This window comes from Equus quagga, chromosome 5, assembly GCF_021613505.1.
Source record: "Equus quagga isolate Etosha38 chromosome 5, UCLA_HA_Equagga_1.0, whole genome shotgun sequence".
NCBI classification, from domain to species: Eukaryota; Metazoa; Chordata; class Mammalia; order Perissodactyla; family Equidae; genus Equus; species Equus quagga.
The window spans coordinates 33,495,648-33,516,335 of record NC_060271.1 but is presented as its reverse complement, the minus strand read 5'-3'; the positions used below and the strand labels follow the sequence as shown (position 1 = coordinate 33,516,335).

The window sequence follows — 20,688 nt, the reverse complement described above, 5'->3', positions numbered from 1 at the left end:
AAGTAATGGTGGCCTCATAATGAGTTGGGAAGTAGTCTCTCCTCTTCAATTTTCTGGAAGAATTGGTGTATAATTCTTTGCAGAATTGGTATTATTTCTTCCTTAAATATTTGGTAGAATTAATCGGTGAAACCATTGGGGCCTGGAGTTTTCTTTGTGGGCATGTTTTAAATACTTCAATTTCTTTAATAGATATTCAGGTTATCTATTATTCTTCAGTGAGCTCTAGTAGTTTCTATCTTTCAAGATATTTTTTCATTTCAACTAAGCTGATGTATTTCTTGGCATAAAGATTATTCATAAAATTCTATTCCCATTATTAAGTGTAGAATCTGTACACATAAAATGTGTACAATGGTATCTCTCTCATTCTTTTTATTGGTAGTTTGTGCCTTCTCTTTTTCATTTTTTTTAGTCTGGCTAGAGGTCTATCACTTTTATGTTCTCAAAGAACCAGTTTATGGCCAGCCCTGGTTGCCTAGTGGTTAAGCTGAGCGCACTCTACTTTTGCGGCCCAGGTTCGGCTCCCGGGCACAGACCCATACCACTTGTCTATCAGTGGCCATGCTGTGGTGGTGGCTGACATACAAAAAGAGGAAGATTGGCAACAGATGTTAGCTCAGGGCGAGTCTTCCTCAGCAAAAAAAGAAGGAAAAAAAAGGAACTAGCTTCACTGATTTTTCTATTTCAATGATTTCTGCTCTGATCTTTATAATTTCCTTTTTTCTATTTACTTTGATTTTTGTTTGCTCTTCTTTTTCTAATTTCGTAAGGTCAAAGGTAAGGTCACCGATTTGTGACCTTACTTCTTTTCTAGATACAGATGTTCAGTGCTAAAAATTTCACTCTAAGTACTGCTTTAGTTGCATCCCGCAGATTCTGATATGTTGTGTTTTCATTTACGTTCAGTTCAAAATATTTCTTACTAGCTTTATGATTTCTTGTTTGACTCATGGGTTATTTAGAAGTGTGTTAAGTTTCTAAATATGTGTTGCCCTTATTCTAAAAGGTTAGTTTAGTTAGACAATTTAGATTAACTGACATTTTCTCTGCTCTTTGAGATTATTCCACCTTCTGGCTTTCATTGTTGCTATTGCAAAGTCTATTTTTCCTTTGTAGGTAATGCGCTGCTTCTTTCCAGTTACTTTAAAATCTTTTCTTGGTCTTTAATATTATGCAGTTTCACTAAATGTAATTATACTGTGTGGTATACATGTGCTTTCTATACAGAGTCATAGATTTTATCAGTTTTGAAAAAGTCTCAGCTACAGTCTCTTCAAATACAGTCTTTTCCCCATTCACTGTATTTTCCTTTCTGGGACTCCAATTAAACACGTTAGATTTTCTCATTCTGTCCTCTAAATCTCCTTAGATCTCTTAGACTTCTACCCAGTTGTTTCTTTCTTTTGTTTTTTTCAAATCTGCCCAGTCATTTTGACTGGTCTATTCTTGTTTACTTATTTTCGTGATTCCCCCTTTTTTATACAGTGTAATTTTAAATTCTGAGTGATAATTTCATTATCTCAAGTCTTTAGGGGTCTAAATCTAGTATTTATTGTCTGTTTACTCTCACTCAGGGTTACCTGCTTCACGATATGTTACATGAACTCTGTTAACTCATATATTTACACAACGTTAATTTGTAGGAAATAAGAGGACTTAAGTTGAAGATGTTTCCCCCAAAGAGCATTTGGCCTGCTGCTTCTTGAAACCAGGATAATGCTGAACTGGGACCTTTTCAACTTCTTCCAAGATCTCTGGCAGCACTTATATGGCATTGGGCAACAGCCCTTTCACATGCACTTACTGCTCAGAGCTCAAGTTTCATCACTGGCTTTTCCTCCCCTTGTTCTTTTTGTTCCTTGGAAATTTCTTCCACTTTCTATGAGCACAGAAATGCAAGATAAATTATGGTTCACCTAGGTTTTAATTGTGGCAAGAATGCTAGTGTTCCTGTCTATCTAAACTATAACCAAAAGGAAGCTAAAGTCCATAGTAACCTAATACAATGTCATTATACAGCACAATATACTTACTTTAAATTCATTTTCAGATTGCTTCATTTTCTTTTTACCTAAGAGTAATTTTTTTTCTCCCTATTACTGATTTTGTTGGCTGTCTTACCTTTGATTTTCCTCATAGGTTTTAGGATTCTGACTTGCAGGATCATTTTCAGAGGAAGATTTTTGTTTTCTTTCTCTGTCACTCCTCCTAGTTTAATACTTTTATGGTTGCCTCTATCTGGTCCCCTAGAATTCTTTGTTTAGGAACTGATTATATTGATCATGGGGTCTTCTGCCTTGTTGTGGATTTCTAGATCTAGTCACCAAGTCAGTAGGAGTCTAGCTAAGGTTCTGGCTCTAAGACTGTCTACTTCCCTTGAACTTATTTATCTATGGAGTTATCACTTGTTTTCACGCAGTAAGCCTGTATCTAATCTTATATCGGTAAGAGGCATTCTAGTCCCTATTACCCAACAGAAATAACTTCTGGCTATCTCTGCCTGCTTTCAGACCCAGAGCTCATAAGACTTGCAGCTTTAACCCTATTACCCCTGCTTTATTTATCAGTATCATTTCTGCTTCATGAAGACATGTAGCATGTTTTCTAAGTAAGGCTAAGTCCTTTAAATTTTAATTTTTATCTATCATCTAATGAATGCACAGTTGGAGTGGTCTTAAATACATGGACTTAAAGGACAGCTTGACCATGATTCCTATCTTGGTCTAATTTTAATGATTGGAATATCAATGAAACTACCTTCAGTTCCTCTATGAAACAGATCAACCACTACCAAAAAGGCAGGTGCACACCTTGTTCTTACTCACCTGCTCCAAGAGAAAACTATGTACATCTTCCCCTTCTGGTAAAAAGTCCTTCCAGCTGAGGTCAGCCTCCCTCCATACGGCTCCCACTTTCTTATGGCTCTAAAACAGAGACAAGGCCAGTCCATTTACTTTCACATTAGAAGAAGGCTTGCTTGAAGAGAAGAGTGTGGGACTGTAAAGACTGAAAAGTCAAAACTTTTCCTTGCTGATATGAAGTTAATTTCTTAGGACGTTTATCTTTCAAACTGAGATGTCTGAATGTATGTAAATATAACAGTGAATGATTGAAGTATAGCTATTTAAGATTCAATAATTTCATTACCAGATGACTAAACTGAGGATTTGCAAGCTGGTGCTTGAGATTTATGAACACAATCACCTAAAAAAAATCCAATGCACAGAGTTTATAAATTTAACACTGTCTCTTTTCCTAGATAGTGCTATATGCATCTGCTATTAAAGCCATTCAACAAGCTTCACTGGAATTCCTCTTCATAGTGGATCATAATCATGCTGCCTAACATGAGAATGACTAAGGAAGGTGTTGCTCCTGACCCAGGAATGGGAAGTATTTCAAGAGTACCAAGTGCAAGTCTGAGCCCAAGAAACAACAGAGAAGAGCTGTTGTCAGCTTCGAAACCGGTGAGGAGGTGCAAGTGCACTGCCTCAAAAAAGTCTCAGTGATAAAGGAAAACGTCAGATTTTGAGGCTGCGGCTGTCATCTAAGGAACACGTATTCATTACTTCATAGAAAAACTTGCCCAACACATAGCTGCTAACTTGGTAGAAACAGGATTTAAACCAAGGCTGTCTTATTGCAGAGTTTATGCTCTATGATAATTTGCGTTTACTTAGGAGAAGTGTGAGAATTTGCTTTCTGTTTCTACAAACAAAAAGAATTTGAGTTTTAAATAAGGACTAAAGTTAAGTAGGAAGAAGTGGAGGAGGGAATTTTGGATCTAAAAATTAGAGTTCAATAAAAACTTCAGTGACATCAAGCAAAGAGTATTAACAACAAATAGATAATCAGCTAGAACTAGAGACCAGGCTATTTAGAACACCTATCTGTGACTAACTGTTACACAAATGTGATACAGAAGAACTACTGTAGATTCAGAGGGAGAAATGAAATGTTGAAATTTTTTTTTAATCAATGCCTATAAAACAATGAAAACTGGCTCTGGTTTGAGTAAGTCAGAAATCACTCCAAAATTTTCACGAGTTGTGTCGTTTTGACATCTCTCATCCCAGGTGTTACATCATCTGTGTGATGCTACACCACTTTCCCAAACCTCTCAGACCTCTAACTTCACACTGATGCACTCTTTGGAAACTACTGGTTTAGACTTGTCTGTCTCCCTCTGGAGTCCACAAATTCTTCAAAGGTTTAGTAATCTTTGCAGACTGAGATGGGGTCATAGACCTTTGCATAAAATTATGCAGCATTTATTAAACTAAAATAAATTTAAGATACAAATTTACAATCCTGCAGAATCATTTTTACCACCTATTTCTAATGAGATTACCTAGTCATGATTCAAAAATAATAAAACTAATCATTTTATGAACCCTATCTTTCTCTGAAAGCAGGCGAGTTTTCATTGAAATCTATTAAAAAGTATAAATAATGTAGTCATTTTGTTTCAAGAGAAGAGAAAATTACTAGCTGCAAATAAAACATATCTTGAGATTTTTTTAGAATTATACCAAATCTAGTTGAGATTAGATAATTCTTTCCCAAATTCCTAGTAAACAAAAGGACAAATATACCTCTGGAAGAAACTATATTGAAACAGAGACCTCACTCTTTTTTCAAATAATAAAAGGAAACCATTACTTGCACAGTGATACCTAACCTTTTCACAGATAACTCAAGATCAAAATCACTGCCTTTCCTAATATTTGCTGTTGAGTCTGACATTCAATTTAACACTTACCATTTGTTTGCACAGAAGGTGCAATATTTCAGAAAGCAAGATACCAGCTCTTCCAACAGGAAGTAAAGGTTTGCTAAATTCTCTGTAAAAGATAAGAGCAGTGATTAAATACCTTGAATAAATTCCCTGTTCTAGAACAGTAGGCAAACAATGTGTGTCAAAAGAACAGACACTGTGCAACCTAAATAACATTGGGCAAGCCAAAGCTCCAGTGCACAATCTAAGCAACTGTCAGCAGAAGTAGTTCAGAGACTTCAGGTCCACTTTATGCGTCATGGAGAAGCTGGAAAGGGCCTTTAGAATTACTGATTTTTGCCTTTTTCTTTAACTGCTTCAGTGACAGAAGCAATGCACAGATCAGTCTCAATAATCTATGTATGTAAACTCCACTTCAAGCTCCCTTAAGTAACAGGGACTTGTGAAGTTTAGTTATGAAGTGTTCTTAAGAAAGGAAGTTTTTCTTTAGAATATGGATGAAACAGAAAGGGACCAATTTTTTCAGAGTCTAGTCTAAATCAGTATTTCCCAAACTGTGTTCTATAGGATATCAATAATTATTCCCTAAAAAAGGATTCTACAGTCAATTAAGTGAGGCAATGCGGAATTAAACAAAGCTAAATAGTTCTTATTTGTTGCTTTGATTTACTACAGGATTCTCATACTCTTTAAGGTGCTATAATACCCTTTGTGAATCTCAAAGCAAAGGGGACATAACAGTATGCAGAGTTTGACTATATGAATAGCTTTTTTTTTATTGAGTTAATGATAGGTTACAATCTTGTGAAATTTCAGTTGAACATTAATGTTTGTCATTCGTGTTGTAGGTGCACCACTTCACCCTTTGTGCCCACCCCCCACCCCACCTTTCCCCTGGTATCCACTAAACTGTTCTTAGTCCATAATTTTAAATTCCTCATATGAGTGGAGTCATACACAGATTATCCTTCTCTAGCTGGCTTATTTCACTTAACATAATTCTCTCAAGGTCCATCCATGTTATTGCAAATGAAATGATTTTGTTCTGTTTTGCAGCTGAGTAGTATTCCATTGTATATATGTACCACATCTTCTTTATCCATTCGTCTGTTGATGGGCACTTAGGTTGCTTCCACGTCTTGGCTATTGTAAATAATGCTGCAATAAACATTGGGGCGCACAGGACTTTTGGGATTGCTGACTTCAGGCTCTTTGGATAAATACCCAGTAGTGGGATGGCTGGATCGTATGGTAGTTCTATTTTTAATTTTTTGAGGAATCTCCATACTGTTTTCCATAGTGGCTGCACCAGTTTGCATTCCCACCAGCAGTGTATGAAGGTTCCTTTTTCTCTGCAACCTATCCAACATTTGTTACTATCAGTTTTAGATGTTTTTGTCATTCTAATGGGTGTAAGGTGATATCTTAGTGTAGTTTTGATTTGCATTTGACTATATGAATAGTTTTTAAGGAAATAATGTTTTGAAGAAGCATTTGGGAAATACTAGTCTGTACAATGTAGCAATTGCCCACTCATGTCCAAATCTAGGAATGCCTGAGATCTCAGTTCCTTTTATTACAATCCAAGCATGTACTATGCAGTTGTCACATCTGACAAGCTATTATGTGGAAATAGCACTTCTAACAGCATTGGAACAACGAAAGATATAAAAGTCAGATTAACATTAAGCTTCCAGGAGTAATTACCTTCCAGTTACATGACTCTAAAGCTCTATCTGCAATCCCTGCTACCCTCACTGGACTACAGGGCGATCAAATCCCCATCGCCTCTCCAGTGTAGATCTAGTATAATGGAACATTTTTATTGTGAAATTAGAAATCTTAAAGAGTCATAAGCTGCATTCAAGGGTCTCCAGAGACACCAAGGAAACAGCACTCTGCTAGACAGCCAGCTGATGAGTTCTGCATGAGTTAAACTTGATACACATCAAAGTACACAAGTGCAGCTTACATGATAAGTTCTCTCATGGATATTCCACCTTCTTTCAACATGGGGGTCACCAGTTCAGCAAGGTACAACCAAATATGGGGAATATCAATGGCCATGTCATCTGCCAATTCCAATGTTTCTGAAAAACTGAAAGAGAACAGGAAAAAAACTCACATGCAAATGTAATTCAAAAGTTAAGAATAATTAAAGAGACCAAAAAATCAGTCAGTCAAGAAATACCTATTAAGTGCTTGCTATGTTAAGGACTTTTCTAGGCATAAACTAACTGGTAAACAAATTCCTGCTCTCAAAGAGCCTGTATTAGCGTGGGGAGGAAGAAGAGCACAGACAAAAGCATACTTGCAGTTGGGCCTAATATTCTGAAGAACTTGAACTGTGCTATCAGGATATCCCAGGACAGGGTGGGGGGGGGGGGGGTGTGTGTCAGCAAATCCTTCTGTATGGAGGTGACATTTGAAAGGCTTAAATGATGAAAACTAGGCAGCCCCGTGAAGTTCTGGGGGAAGAGCTACTCAATTTAACCCCACACCATAAAGAGCTCACCACAGTTGACGATTGTATCCTCTGAGTCAGTCAGAGGCACTGATTAAAAACTTTATGTAATGCAGACCAGATGCAAAGAGATGAAAAAACAAAAATTCTTGTCCTTGAGGAACTTACAATGGGGGGGAAAACTGGATGGATATAAAAGAGTCTGACAACATTACTAATAACATGATCATTGGGACATGTTACAAACTCTGTACCTCTAAAGAAAAGCTAATGGAAGGGGCCGGCCCGGTGGCTGAATGATTAAGTTCGTGTGCTCTGCTGCGGCGGCCCAGGGTTTCGCCAGTTCGAATCCTGGGAGCGGACATGGCACAGCTCATCATGCCACGTTGAGGCGGCATCCCACATGCCACAATGAGAAGGACCCACAACTAAAAATAGACAACTATGTACCGGGGTGCTTTGGGGAGAAAAAGGAAAAATCAAATCTTAAAAAAAAGAACAGCTAAGGGTTTCAGACTTTCATGGGATGAAATATTTCTCAATGTGACGTAAAATAATGGGATTTAAACTTAGGAAAGTCAAATGCAAAATAGCAGCATGGTCTTATTTAGGCTGAAAATCATACCTATTAATTTAGAACTTTAAAAAGATAATTTGAGACCATTAATTAGTTAATATACAGCAAATTAAAAAGTACAAAAGCAAAAGTAAATTTAACTATAGAAGACATATACATAATTACAAGGAAATCCACAAAATAGTAAGGAAAGGGATGAATGAATGAAGGGACCATGGGCACGCAGTATTTGTCTTCACATCCTTTCAGATCTCTGAATACATAAAATGTGTGCTTTTTCACCGCAGTTCCAGTTTCTAGTCAGAGTATGTCACTCTTTTTACCTGCCTCAGAAGCCCACGTTATTAAAATTTTTCACTTAAAACAAGGTACAACTACAAGGCAGGGTCACCCTTCTGAAGGTGCCATTCCAAAACAGTTTTCAGCTCAGTCACATTATTCAACTTTGGGCTTCCTGAATCCTTAATGCCAACTTTCTGACCTCACAATTTGCAATTTATTTGACATCTATTTGCTATACAACAGACACTTGACTCTTGTCTCATTATGTATATCTTTTAGCTCAGCTAATGTGCCACTGATGGAATATAACCTGGATGGACTCCAGAATTTCTGGTTAATGACCCTACAATGCCAATTCATGTTCCATGGGATAGCAGCACACAATTAAGCTGTTTAACGAGCTCATGAGACAACTACAGCCTTCCTGGTCTTTCAGCAGTATATCTACTGTTATTTTCACGTCCTATTACAACTAAAAGGTACCCATATTCTTGCCTTTGTTTTCTACTTCTTGATTAGTCAGTTCACCACGGGATAGTTGACAATCATTGGTTAAATTCACACTGCGGATAAAAAAAATATTTGGCTGAACATAAGATTTGTGTAGAACAAGCCTGCAAGAGACTTATTTCTTTTTAGGATTTAGTTCCTAAATCCTTTTGTATGATTTTGTATATATGTACCACATCTTCTTTATCCATTCGTCTGTTGATGGGCACTTAGGTTGCTTCCACGTCTTGGCTATTGTAAACAGTGCTGCAATAAACATTGGGGCGCACAGGACTTTTGGGATTGCTGACTTCAGGCTCTTTGGATAAATACCCAGTAGTGGGATGGCTGGATCGTATGGTAGTTCTATTTTTAGTTTTTTGAGGAATCTCCATACTGTTTTCCATAGTGGCTGCACCAGTTTGCATTCCCACCAGCAGTGTATGAAGGTTTCTTTTTGTCCAGAACCTCTCCAACATTTGTTACTATTAGTTTTAGATATTTTTGTCATTCTAATGGGTGTAAGGTGATATCTTAGTGTAGTTTTGATTTGCATTTCTCTGATGATCAGCGATGAGGAGCATCTTTTCATGTGTCTATTGGCCATCCGTATATCTTCTTTGGAGAAATGTCTGTTCATGTCGCCAGCCCATTTTTTGACTGGGTTGTTTGATGTTTTGTTGTTGAGTTGTGAGAGTTCTTTATATATTATGGATATTAAGCCTTTGTCAGATACATGACTTGCAAATATTTTTTCCCAGTTAGTGGGTTGTTTTTTTGTTTCAATCCTGTTTTCATTTGCCTTGAAGAAGCTCTTTAGTTTGATGAAGTCACATTTGTTTATTCTTTCTATTGTTTCCCTTCTCTGAGAAGGCATGGTGTCCGAAAAGATCCTTTTAATAGTGATGTCAAAGAGTGTACTGCCTACGTTTTCTTCCAGAAGCCTTATGGTTTCAGGTCTCACCTTTAGGTCTTTGATCCATTTTGAGTTTATTTTGGTGAATGGTGAAAAAGAATGGTCGATTTTCATCCTTTTACATGTGGCTTTCCAGTTTTCCCAGCACCATTTGTTGAAAAGACTTTCTTTCCTCCATTGTATGCCCTCAGCTCCTTTGTCGAAGATAAGCTGTCCATAGATGTGTGGTTTTATTTCTGGGCTTTCAATTCTGTTCCATTGATCTCTGCACCTGTTTTTGTACCAGTACCATGCTGTTTTGATTACTGTAGCTTTGTAGTATGTTTTGAAGTCAGGGATTGTGATGCCTCCCGTTTTGTTCTTTTTTCTCAGAATTGCTTTAGAAATTCGGGGTCTTTTGTTGCCCCATATGAATTTGAGGATTCTTTGTTCTAATTCTGTAAAGAATGTCTTTGGGATTCTGATTGGGATGGCGTTGAATCTGTAGACTGCTTTAGGTAGAACGGACATTTTAACTATGTTTATTCTTCCAATCCATGTACATGGAATGTCCTTGCATCTCCTTATGTCGTCATCCAATTCTCTCAGAAAGGCCTTGTAATTTTCATTATAAGGGTCCTTCACTTCCTTAAATTTACCCCAAGGTATTTTATTCTTTTTGTTGCGATTGTGAATGGTATTGTGTTCTTGAGTTCTTTTTCTGTTAGTTCATTATTGGAGTAGAGAAATGCTACTGATTTACGCAAATTGATTTTATACCCTGCAACTTTGCTGTAGTTGTTGATTACTTCTAAGAGTTTTCTAATGGATTCTTTGGGTTTTTCTATATATAAGATCATGTCGTCTGCAAACAACGAGAGTTTCACTTCTTCTCTCCCTATTTGGATTCCTTTTATTCCTTGTTCTTGCCTGATCGCTCTGGCCAGGACCTCCAGTACTATGTTAAATAAGAGTGGTGATAGAGGGCATCCTTGTCTCGTTCCTGTTTTCAGGGGGATGGGGTTCAGTTTTTGCCCATTGAGTATGATGTTGGCTATGGGTTTCTCATATATGGCCTTTATTATGTTGAGGTAGTTTCCTTCTATGCCCATTTTGTTGAGAGTTTTTATCATAAATGGTTGTTGGATCTTGTCAAATGCCTTCTCTGCATCTATTGAGATGATCATGTGGTTTTTATTCCTCAGTTTGTTGATGTGGTGTATCACACTGATTGATTTGCGGATGTTGAACCATCCCTGTGTCCCTGGTATGAATCCCACCTGATCATGATGTATGATCCTTTTGATGAATTGCTGAATCCTGGTTGCCAAAATTTTGTTTAGAATTTTTGCATCTATGTTCATCAGTGATATTGGCCTGTAGTTCTCTTTTTTCGTGGTGTCCTTGTCTGGTTTTGGTACTAGTGTGATGTTGGCCTCATAGAATGTGTTAGGAAGTGTTCCATCTTCCCTAATTTTTTGGAATAGCTTGAAAAGGATAGGTATTAAATCCTCTCTGAAAGTTTGGCAGAATTTCCCAGGAAAGCCATCTGGTCCTGGGGTTTTATTCTTCGATATGTGTTTGATTGCTGTTTCAATCTCTTTCCTTGTGATTGGTGTGTTCAAATTGTCTGCCTCTTCTTGAGTGAACTTTGGGAGATTGTAGGAGTCCAAGAATTTATCCATTTCCTCTAGGCTATCCATTCTGTTGGCATATAGTGTTTTGTAGTATTCTCTTATAATTCCTTGTATTTCTGCAGAGTCTGTTGTTATTTCTCCTCGCTCATTTCTGATTTTGTTTATTTGAGCTTTCTCCCTTTTTTCTTTGTAAGTCTGGCTAGAGGTCTGTCAATTTTATTTATCTTCTCAAAGAACCAGCTCTTTGTTTCACTGATCCTTTCTACTGCCTTTTTCATTTCAATAGAATTTATTTCTGCTCTGATTTTTATTATTTCTCTCCTTCTGCTGACTTTGGGCTTTATTTATTCTTTTTTCTCTAGTTCAGTTAGGTGTACTTGAAGGTTGCTTATTTGGGATTTTTCTTGTTTGTTAAGATGTGCCTGTACTGTGATGCATTTTCCTCTTAATACAGCTTTTGCTGTATCCCATATGAGTTGGTATGGCATGCTATCATTTTATTTGTTTCCAGGTATTTTTTGATTTCTTCTTTAATTTCTTCAATGATCCATTGCTTGTTCAGTAGTGTGATGTTTAGTCTCCACATCTTTGTGCCTTTCTCAGTTTTTTTTCTTGTAATTAATTTCTAGCCTTATAGCACTATGATCTGAGAAGATGCTTGTTATTATTTCAATTTTTTTAAATTTGTAGAGGCTTGCCTTGTTTCCCAACATATGGTCTCTCCTTGAGAATGTTCCATGTGCACTTGAGAAGAATGTGTATTCAGCTCTTTTAGGGTGAAGTGATCTATATATGTCTATTAAGTCCAATTGTTTTAGTTTTTCATTCAGCTCCACTGTTTCCGTTGATTTTCTGTCTGGATGATCTGTCCATTGATGTGACTGGGGAGTTGAGGTGCCCTACTATTATTGTGTTGTTTTTAACATCTTCCTTTGAGTCTGTTAATAGTTGCTTTATGAATCTTGGTGCTCCTGTGTTGGGTGCATAGATATTTATAAGCGTTATTTCTTCTTGATGAAGTGTCCCTTTGATCATTATATGTTGCCCCTCTGTGTCTCTCTTTACCTGTCTTATTTTGAAATCCACTTGGTCTGATATAAGAAATGCAACACTTGCCTTTTTTCCCTTGCTATTAGCTTGAAGTATTGTCCTCCACCCCTTCACCCTGAGTCTGTGTTTGTCCTTGGGGCTGAGGTGTGTTTCCTGGAGGCAACAAATTGTTGGATCGTGTTCTTTAATCCATTTTGCCACTCTGTGTCTTTTTATTGGAGAGTTCAATCCGTTCACATCGAGAGTGATTATTGATGCATGTGGACTTAATGCTGTCAATCTGTTGCTCATTATCTTGTTTTCCTGTGTTTCTTTTCCTGTGTGCTTTAGACTACCCATTTAATACTGCAATTTCTCTTGCTGGGTTTCTTAGATTTTTCCTTATCTATGATTTGTGACTCTGTTCTGTACTTTATTTTAGTGTCTACCTTGAAGTTTGTATTTAGAATCTCGTGTATAATATAGTCTGTTCTCTGGTGGTCTCTTACTTACTCGACCAATACTGATTTAGACCCTTTGCTCTTCCCCTCCTAAATAATTATTTTCATTTCTTATTCCAACTCGTGTGATGAATTTGTAGTTAGAGTGCTAAGCTCGTCCTTGTTTTGGTAGTTTCCTTATTTTTACCCTAATGCTATAGTTGAATATTTGCTATCCTGTTCTGGTTCTATCCATCGGTCTCCCTAGTCTGTGGATTGCGTCCCCTTTCTCCCTTTTTTCTTTTTTCAGGTATGAGAGCCTTCTTGAGGATTTCTTGTAGTGGAGGGGTTTTAGTTACAAATTCCCTTAACTTTTGTTTGTCTGGAAAAGATTTAATTTCTCCCTCATATCTGAAGGAAATTCTTGCTGGATAGAGTATTCTTGGCTGAAGATTTTTATCTTTTAAAGCTTTGAATATGACACTCCATTCTCCCCTAGCTTGTAAGGTTTCTGTAGAGAAATCCGCTGACAGTCTGATAGGGGCTCCTTTATAGGTTATTCTCTTTTTTTTTCTTACTTCCCTGAGTATTCTTTCCTTATCTTTCCTTTTTGCCAATTTTACTTCTATGTGCCTTGCAGTAGGTCTTTTTACACTGACAAATCTAGGAGATCCGAAACCTTCCTCTACACACATTTCTCCGTCAATCCCTAGATTTGGGAAGTTTTCTTCAATAATTTCGTTAAGCACACTTTCTACTCCATTTTCCTTTTCCATATTCTTGGGAATTCCTATGATCCTTATGTTCTTACTCCTCATTGAATCCACTGTCTCTCAGAGATTTTCCTCATTTTTTTTAATTCTTAGTTCTCTTTCTTCCTCTGTCTGGTGCTATTCAGCCTATCTTCGATTATGCTAATTTGCTCCTCTATATTGTCTACACGGGCATTCAGGGAATCCGTATTCTGTTTTATCTGGCCCATTGTGTTTTTCATTTCTAGTAATTCTGTTTGATTCTTCTTTATGATTTCAATCTCTTTTGTGAAATAACTCCACAACTCAGCCTGTTTCTCTATCTTCCTCTCTACCTCATTGAGTTTTTTGATTATAGCTGCTCTGAACTCATTATCACTTAGTTTACCTAATTCCAAGTCCTCAGGACTTAATTCTATGTTTTTATTGTTTTCCTTCTGGTCTGGGGCTTCTATAAATTGCTTGATGGTAGAGGAGCGGTTTTTTTCGTACGGTGGTAAAATTCGGTTGCAGTTACAGCCACTCGCCACTAGATGGGGGTCAAGAGCCGCGTGTTATGAGCTCTCCGCCTTGGGGCAAGATGGCTGCGCCCACTGGCTTTGCTGGGAGGGAGGGGCACTATTCTCCCACGCCGGTCTGGATTCAGATCGGTTCTGTTCTCTAGTCTCCCAAGGCCCTTGATTTATAGGGTCCCCGCAGACAGAAGCTTTCCCCCCCCGACAGCAGGTCTCCACTGAATCAGCGGCAGGAGTCCTGGATGATCCCCAGTCGCGCGGCCCCTCCCCCACTGCTTCCTGACCCGTGCCGCAGGGATCACAGACTCTAGGGGAGGGAGCGATGTTCTCTCCTACCGTTCCAGCGCCTCTGAGGCCGTAAGTAGGGTTTATGATCTCCGCCTTATTGGTATTGGAGGTCTCTAATGTGTTGGCATTAGATTTAGTCTCTAAAATTCAGTTTTTCCAATCCTTTGTTGTAGTTTGGAGGGGAGAGAATCCTGGGTCAGCTCACCCCACCATTTTGCTCCAACCCTTTTGTATGATTTTGAAAGAAAAATCCTGGGTGTGTTCCTAGGTAATTATCTTTACGTCTTTGGACTACTACAGAGCCTATAACAATGCTTTGCATAATACACATTTTTTGCTGGCTGAATGAATGAATCAGGGCTGCAATATATCCTTGCTTCTTGGTCAGAAGTGACCATCACGCCACTGGACTGCACTTTGATGGGGCCCACAGGCAGGACTTCAGGCATTCCTCCTCCTATTTCAACTACAGAGGCTCTACTTTATTTTCTCTGCTAGCTTCCTGTCTAAAATTTAAAGAAAGGAGTACATGGTTAAAAGTTAGAAAAATTTTTCCTTTTGTTTTTTTCCCCCTGCTGTATATTCCCCAAATCCCCCCGGTACATAGTTGTATATCTTAGTTACAGGTCCTTCTAGTTGTGGCATGTAAAATTTTTAAAAATTCAGTAAAGTTCTGATCAGAAATCTACTAAAAGGGCAAGACAATATAACATAATTGGAAACGGTATTGTTAGCAGCATCTTCCACAATTTGCATTATGATAACTTAATAAAAATGTAACCCTGCTTTGGATAGACATGGAAGAGATAGTGAAGATATCTCAAAATCAGATTGGTTAAGTATTATTATGACTGATCATAAGACTCTAACTACAGGTAAAAAGAAGGTGAAAAGCCTTCTTATACTCCAGTGTTATCTTCAAAGCATTCCTACAAGAAAATCTATTTAGAGTACATCTTACCTATGTGAGCACATATGGTCTTCACTGTTACCTAGCACCTCTGCAATTCTGCATTTGAAACTTAGTATGCATGTCTGTGTAAGCCCTGAATAGCATCTTTTTATCAAGGTAGAAATTCCCTAAGCGGCAAAAAAAATAGTCAAGGAGGAGATAAGAACTTCCTTTCCAACAAACATCTCGCAGAGTGAAATATTACCATATCAAGCTTCGTGAAGGGCACATATTTTGTGTCTACCGTCAACTCCAATGTTTACCATCCTGGATTGCATTTGTTTACTACACTGTGAAAGTGATTCCAATCGCGTGGCTAACAGTGAACTGCACTCAACTTCCTTTAGTAGACAGTTTTAAACATGAAGTCTTCTGAAGCCATGAGATAAAATGACTGTATCAACACAGTTTGAAATGCATCTACCAACACAATAATGCATCTACCTACCTACCCATCTACTTTATGTCATAAAGTATTTAGATGCAAGTCCTGAAAATTCCAAGAGGATGGCTTGGTGTTGCCTTTGTGGAGATGTTTTATATGTGGCACCTATTATGTTCAGAGTTATATAGCATTTTGTAAGGAAAATTCCAAAAGATCTAAGCTTTATTTATAAACAGTCTGACACAAAAAGCTTATTTGAAACTTCTGTCTAGTCTACCTTACTATTTAGTAGCGGTGCATGCCTTGAAAGGAACTGTAGGAGAAACGGCAGATGAACAGTTAAGTGGTCAGCGCCCAGTAAATTCGGAGGCCTTCTACTTTCTATGCTTCCCAGAGTCACGCCGGTTTAGGAAGCTAGGCAGAAGTTGGCATTATCCAAGGAAGATGACCTTAGATGCTCCCCCACAACGTTACGTAAGGACAGAGATCTAATCAACTTCTGCGTATAGTTTGAAGAAAGACAGATAATGGTAAATAGTAATCTAGCATTCTCATTTTCAAAATTTTCTCGTGAATGTATCATAATATCTGGGTGAAAAGCAAATATTTATATATTACTATAATAGTTACTGCAACTGTAGTTTCTAAGGGCTTGAAATTGTAGTTTCCAGTTGGCTAGGGGCAGAGCTCAATTTGTGAGAGTGTAGATACCCTCATTTGCTCTCACTGGCTGGTTACTGAAGTGAACCACAGATTTCTCTTCTAAAACTGGGAAACCACCTTGGCCTTAAAGGCCGACAATCACAGCAACTTTTGCCAGTTTCTTATGAAGTTAACTGGGTTCAGACGGCCTTAGTCTAGTTAGTCACTGAATTGAGAGAAAACTAATTTACTGCTGAAAGACAACTATTTAAGGATCCTAGGGGCAAGTATACACATTCCAAGACCTTGAAGACAATGTCATCATTCCTCACAAAATCAAATCAGTAATTATTCCTAAGTACATTCAATCTTGGCATTTAATGGTTACACGATTCTAAGAGGTTGACCATATCTGAAAGATATACAGTACATTTCATCACATGCACATTTAATTTACAAGATACAATATGGGCTTGGCAAAAAAGACTTATAAGGGGAAAAATAACTTAAGTGCAGAATTATTACTGCCATTCCACTCAATGAGCATATACTTCGAGTGAGTATAAGATGGGAGATGGGAATCTGATGTTTGGCCCTCAGGAGTTCCTGTTCCCTTAGAGTGGGCACCTGTCACTGCTGGGTATGATTCTATGCTTACATTTGCACAACATGGCCCCAAAGACAAATTTTCTACTCTACACAATCTTCACCTTAAACATGGGTTTTAGAACCTAAGCCTGGGTAAGGTTCTGTGGCTAAAACACAACAAACCTGATCCATGCACTTGTGATGATGGTGTATCACAAAGATATCAGAACCTTATTGTATGAGAACACAACATCAGTGACAGCCAGATTTCATCAAACCAGGCATCAACAGGAATCACAATGAAACCAACTTGAAACAGGCTAAATCATTAAGAACTTGGAGTTACATATCCTTCTATGGGGCTAAAGTGGACAGACAAGCATTTCCCGGCCAAAATAACTATGGTTTATTGAAAGGATAAGGCTTTAAAGTTTAAGTCAATTTTCCGGAATTTTTTTCATAAAGAAAAGCTTTTTCCTTAAAGAATATGCAGGTGCTTGCATGTAAATAGGCTTGTGAGGGCCTCAGAGTATCCGTGCAGTTAAGGGTGTCTGCTACCCTACTTACATGGTAACACAGGTCTAACAGTAAGAGGCAGAACACCAGAAGATAACCTGCATGCCCTAGCACAGTCTGCAAAACACCATCGTCTCAACCAACACATCATCAATATATGACACATCAACATATTATAGTGGACCCAATCCTAGTCTATGAAAAAAGCTAAATACTTAAAAGGATAGGTACTTTTAAACTTTACTACTGAAGAGCCTAGTAACTGAATACCACTCTTGAGGAGGATACCGACCCTTTGAAAAAGTCCTGTTTGCTGAGTTTTTCTGACTGCACCAGCTGATACAGTAATTGGCCCATGTGATCCCTGGTGATCTGGCTCCTTTCCAGGGTGGACTCCACTCCCATTCTCACAAACACATGTAGCAGGCCCTGGGCATTCAGCTCTTCCACACACTGCATGGCTTCCTGTTCAAATAGCAAATAAAAGCTTACTCCAAAATATGAACAGCATTACCATAGTGTTAAAATAAGTTTAAAATCTCTTACTTATGAAAAACTCAGTAGAAAGCCCTATGAACAAGACAGTTTTCTTATTTTTTTAAGCATTAATATAGCTCAGTAAAATGCAGGCCGACATGGGCAATATTAGTCATATTTAAAAACAAAAGAAATGTATATTTTTATAAGGCTAATGTGTTTAGGTTAACAATTACATTAAAGATCACTCAAAGGACCAGAGTAAAAAAATATATTTGTCTACATAATGTTTAACTATCTTATGAGCATTTAAAGAACTGAAAAGGGTATATTATGAAACAGAAATTCAATGCCATTCAAAGGCCTTAATGTGGCAAATGAGGTAATTCTGTTTGGGTATGTTAATATTTGCAAAATCTTCAATAGATAAGGTCTTCCTTCATAGGAAAGTTAATACGGTTAGCTTAAAGAAAGGCATGCGTCACGTAACGATGGAGGTATGTTCTGAGAAATGCATCCTTAGGAGATTTCGTCATTGTGCGAACATCATAAGAGTGTACTTATGCAAACCTAGATGGTATAGCCTATTACACACCTAGGATAAATGGTACTAATCTTATGGGACCACTATCGCATATGTGGTCTATCATTGACAGAAACGTCATTAGGCGGTGTGTGACTATACTAAAAACCTTTTAGGAAGTTCTTGAAGTGTGGGGCTTGTGAACTGGTCCTTACCATGGGATGATCTGGCTAGGTCCGCATCTTTGGTCTGGAGGGTAAAAGCCTGGCAGCCTGGGTCGCTGAGTCACCAACACAGCAGTGTGCCTCCCTACCCTCAGCTATCTCAACTTTTTCTAAGTACAAAATCCTTTGGTTCAACCTCTGAAGAGAGTAGCTGTTCTGAGGGGGGAAGATGCACGTGAGAAGGGCAAGCTCCTGAATGAAGAAGGGAGTAAGGCACACACATCCAGATGTCTCAACATGGCTTTATTTCCCCTCTGCTACTCCACTTAATACCTTGCCCATGTCAACTTTTTATCTGAAAAAATTTCCAACTACAGAGAAATTAAAGAGTAATACAACGTATACGCCTTCACTTCAATTTAGAATCATCAATTGTTCGTTTTCTTTCTGTACATCTAAGAAATTTAACTCTCATATAAGAACGTCAATGAACATATTATCTGATACATAGTACATATTTGAATCCCCACAATTGTTCCCAAATGTCCAATACAGCTTTTTGCTGTTCTTGTTCTAGGATCCAGCTGAAAACGCGACACTACATGTCATGATATCTCTTTAGACTCTAATCTAGATCATCCTTTCTCTCTCTGTCTTTTTATGACATTGGCATTTTTGAAACATTCGGTTCAGTTGTTATATAAAACTGTTTCACATATACACTTTTAACCAATCAATCCTTCTGTTTCTAGCTACATCTGCACCTTACAGGCATTGACTGTCTGCTAAATAAATTACCACTCATCTTTCTAATTTCTAACTTTCGGACTGTTGCTGCTGTCTTGTATGTATGCTCTCTATCCTTGTGGATTATTACCTGCTTTTAAGCCCAGCATTATCATCATAACACCTTTTCAGGAGGGAGTGGAAATGAATGCAAGTATTCAACCCTGAGTATTTAACCTGAAGTGACTAAGTGTTTTCTAATGGGAATTTATTCACTGAATCTGCATATAATGCCAATTAACTCTATCCTGGTACTTCTAATGTCACAGCAGTTCATAGTCTTGCCCTTCTCCCTGATTTTCTCATGGTTTTTTATTCTTCTTGTCTTTGTACTCTCAGCTGAAATGACACCTCCTATAGTCTCTGTGACTGCCCAATCACTGGCTATCATATCACCTAATTTAATTTCTATGCACTGAAACATTATTTTTCTTTTTGCAGTTGTTGTTTGTTTATTTATTACCTGTCTTTCGGGGAGCTTTCCCACTAGAATGTAAGGTCCATAAAAGACTCATAAAGGCAGACTATTGTGTTTACTACATATATGACAGTATATCCAGGCAGTATTCCCTAAAATGTGGCTGGCACGTTTTTGGTACTCAATAAATATATATCACAGAGGCTAAACACACAGGCTATGGATTTAGACAAACGTAGGTTTGGATCCCGGTTCTGCTATTTACTTACTACAGCATGAGTTTACAAGTGGAACCTAATTTCTCAGCCTTGACTTCCTATCATAGGGTTATTGTGAGGATTGCATTAAAAACGTATACAAAAGCACTTGGCACATTGCCAAACATAAAGCTAAGGTTCAAAAATATTAATCTGCATTATTGTTAAGAAAAATAGCACCTATTAAGATGTCAGAAAAACACTCTTCCTTAGGTAATCCTTTAGCATGACACACTAATACCCTAAAGGCAATAAAATAGCTTATGCTCTAAAGCTAGAAGCCTGGATTTGAACCCTGAGTCTGCCACTTAGCAGCAGCATGACCTACAGCAAGTTACCTTACATCTTTGCATCTTAGTTTCCTTATCTGTAAAAATGGCTATTATAATAATATTAATGTCAGGAAGGTGTTATGAGGATTAAGTAAACTAATATATATAAAACATATAGAATAGCACCTAGCACACAGTAAGCCCTCAATATGTCTGACATTATTACCTGGTTCTTATCGCCACTTTGCAGCAAGCTTCCTTGTACACTGCACAATGAAATTCCTGAGTCATAACCGACTCTGTCTTCCATACCGCAGGTCTGGACTAGCACTAATGACTCTTCAAAGAGTCCTCTTGTTGTACTTAAATGTTACTAAGCTCTTTTTCTCCCACTTCCAATTCATCACAGGGTCATACTTTTCCCCTTTCAAAGTATTTGTTGCTTACTGACTTTGTGCATCCTTCAAATTATTTCTAAAGCCAATCTCCACTGCTTGCTTCCTTATTGTCTCGTTTTTCATCTTTCTTAGCTTTTCCATTTTCTTGTCTTTCACATTTCCCTACTTCGACGAAAGAAAAAAAGCTGTGCTGCCAGTTTA

The 20,688-nt window shown here is 37.8% G+C and overlaps 1 protein-coding gene across 15 annotated transcripts in view; it reads right to left on the bottom strand.

Moving 5' to 3' along the window:
* EIF4G3 (eukaryotic translation initiation factor 4 gamma 3) overlaps positions 1–20,688 on the bottom strand; it is a 314,955-nt gene that overhangs the window by 14,390 nt on the left and 279,877 nt on the right. For all 15 annotated transcript variants that reach the window (XM_046660843.1, XM_046660844.1, XM_046660849.1 and 12 more), the window contains 4 exons: positions 17,485–17,657; positions 6,714–6,839; positions 4,766–4,847; positions 2,829–2,927 (listed from right to left, as the gene is read on the bottom strand). In XM_046660843.1, coding sequence (XP_046516799.1) covers positions 2,829–2,927; positions 4,766–4,847; positions 6,714–6,839; positions 17,485–17,657 — 480 coding nt within the window. The remainder of the gene's footprint in view (positions 1–2,828; positions 2,928–4,765; positions 4,848–6,713; positions 6,840–17,484; positions 17,658–20,688) is intronic.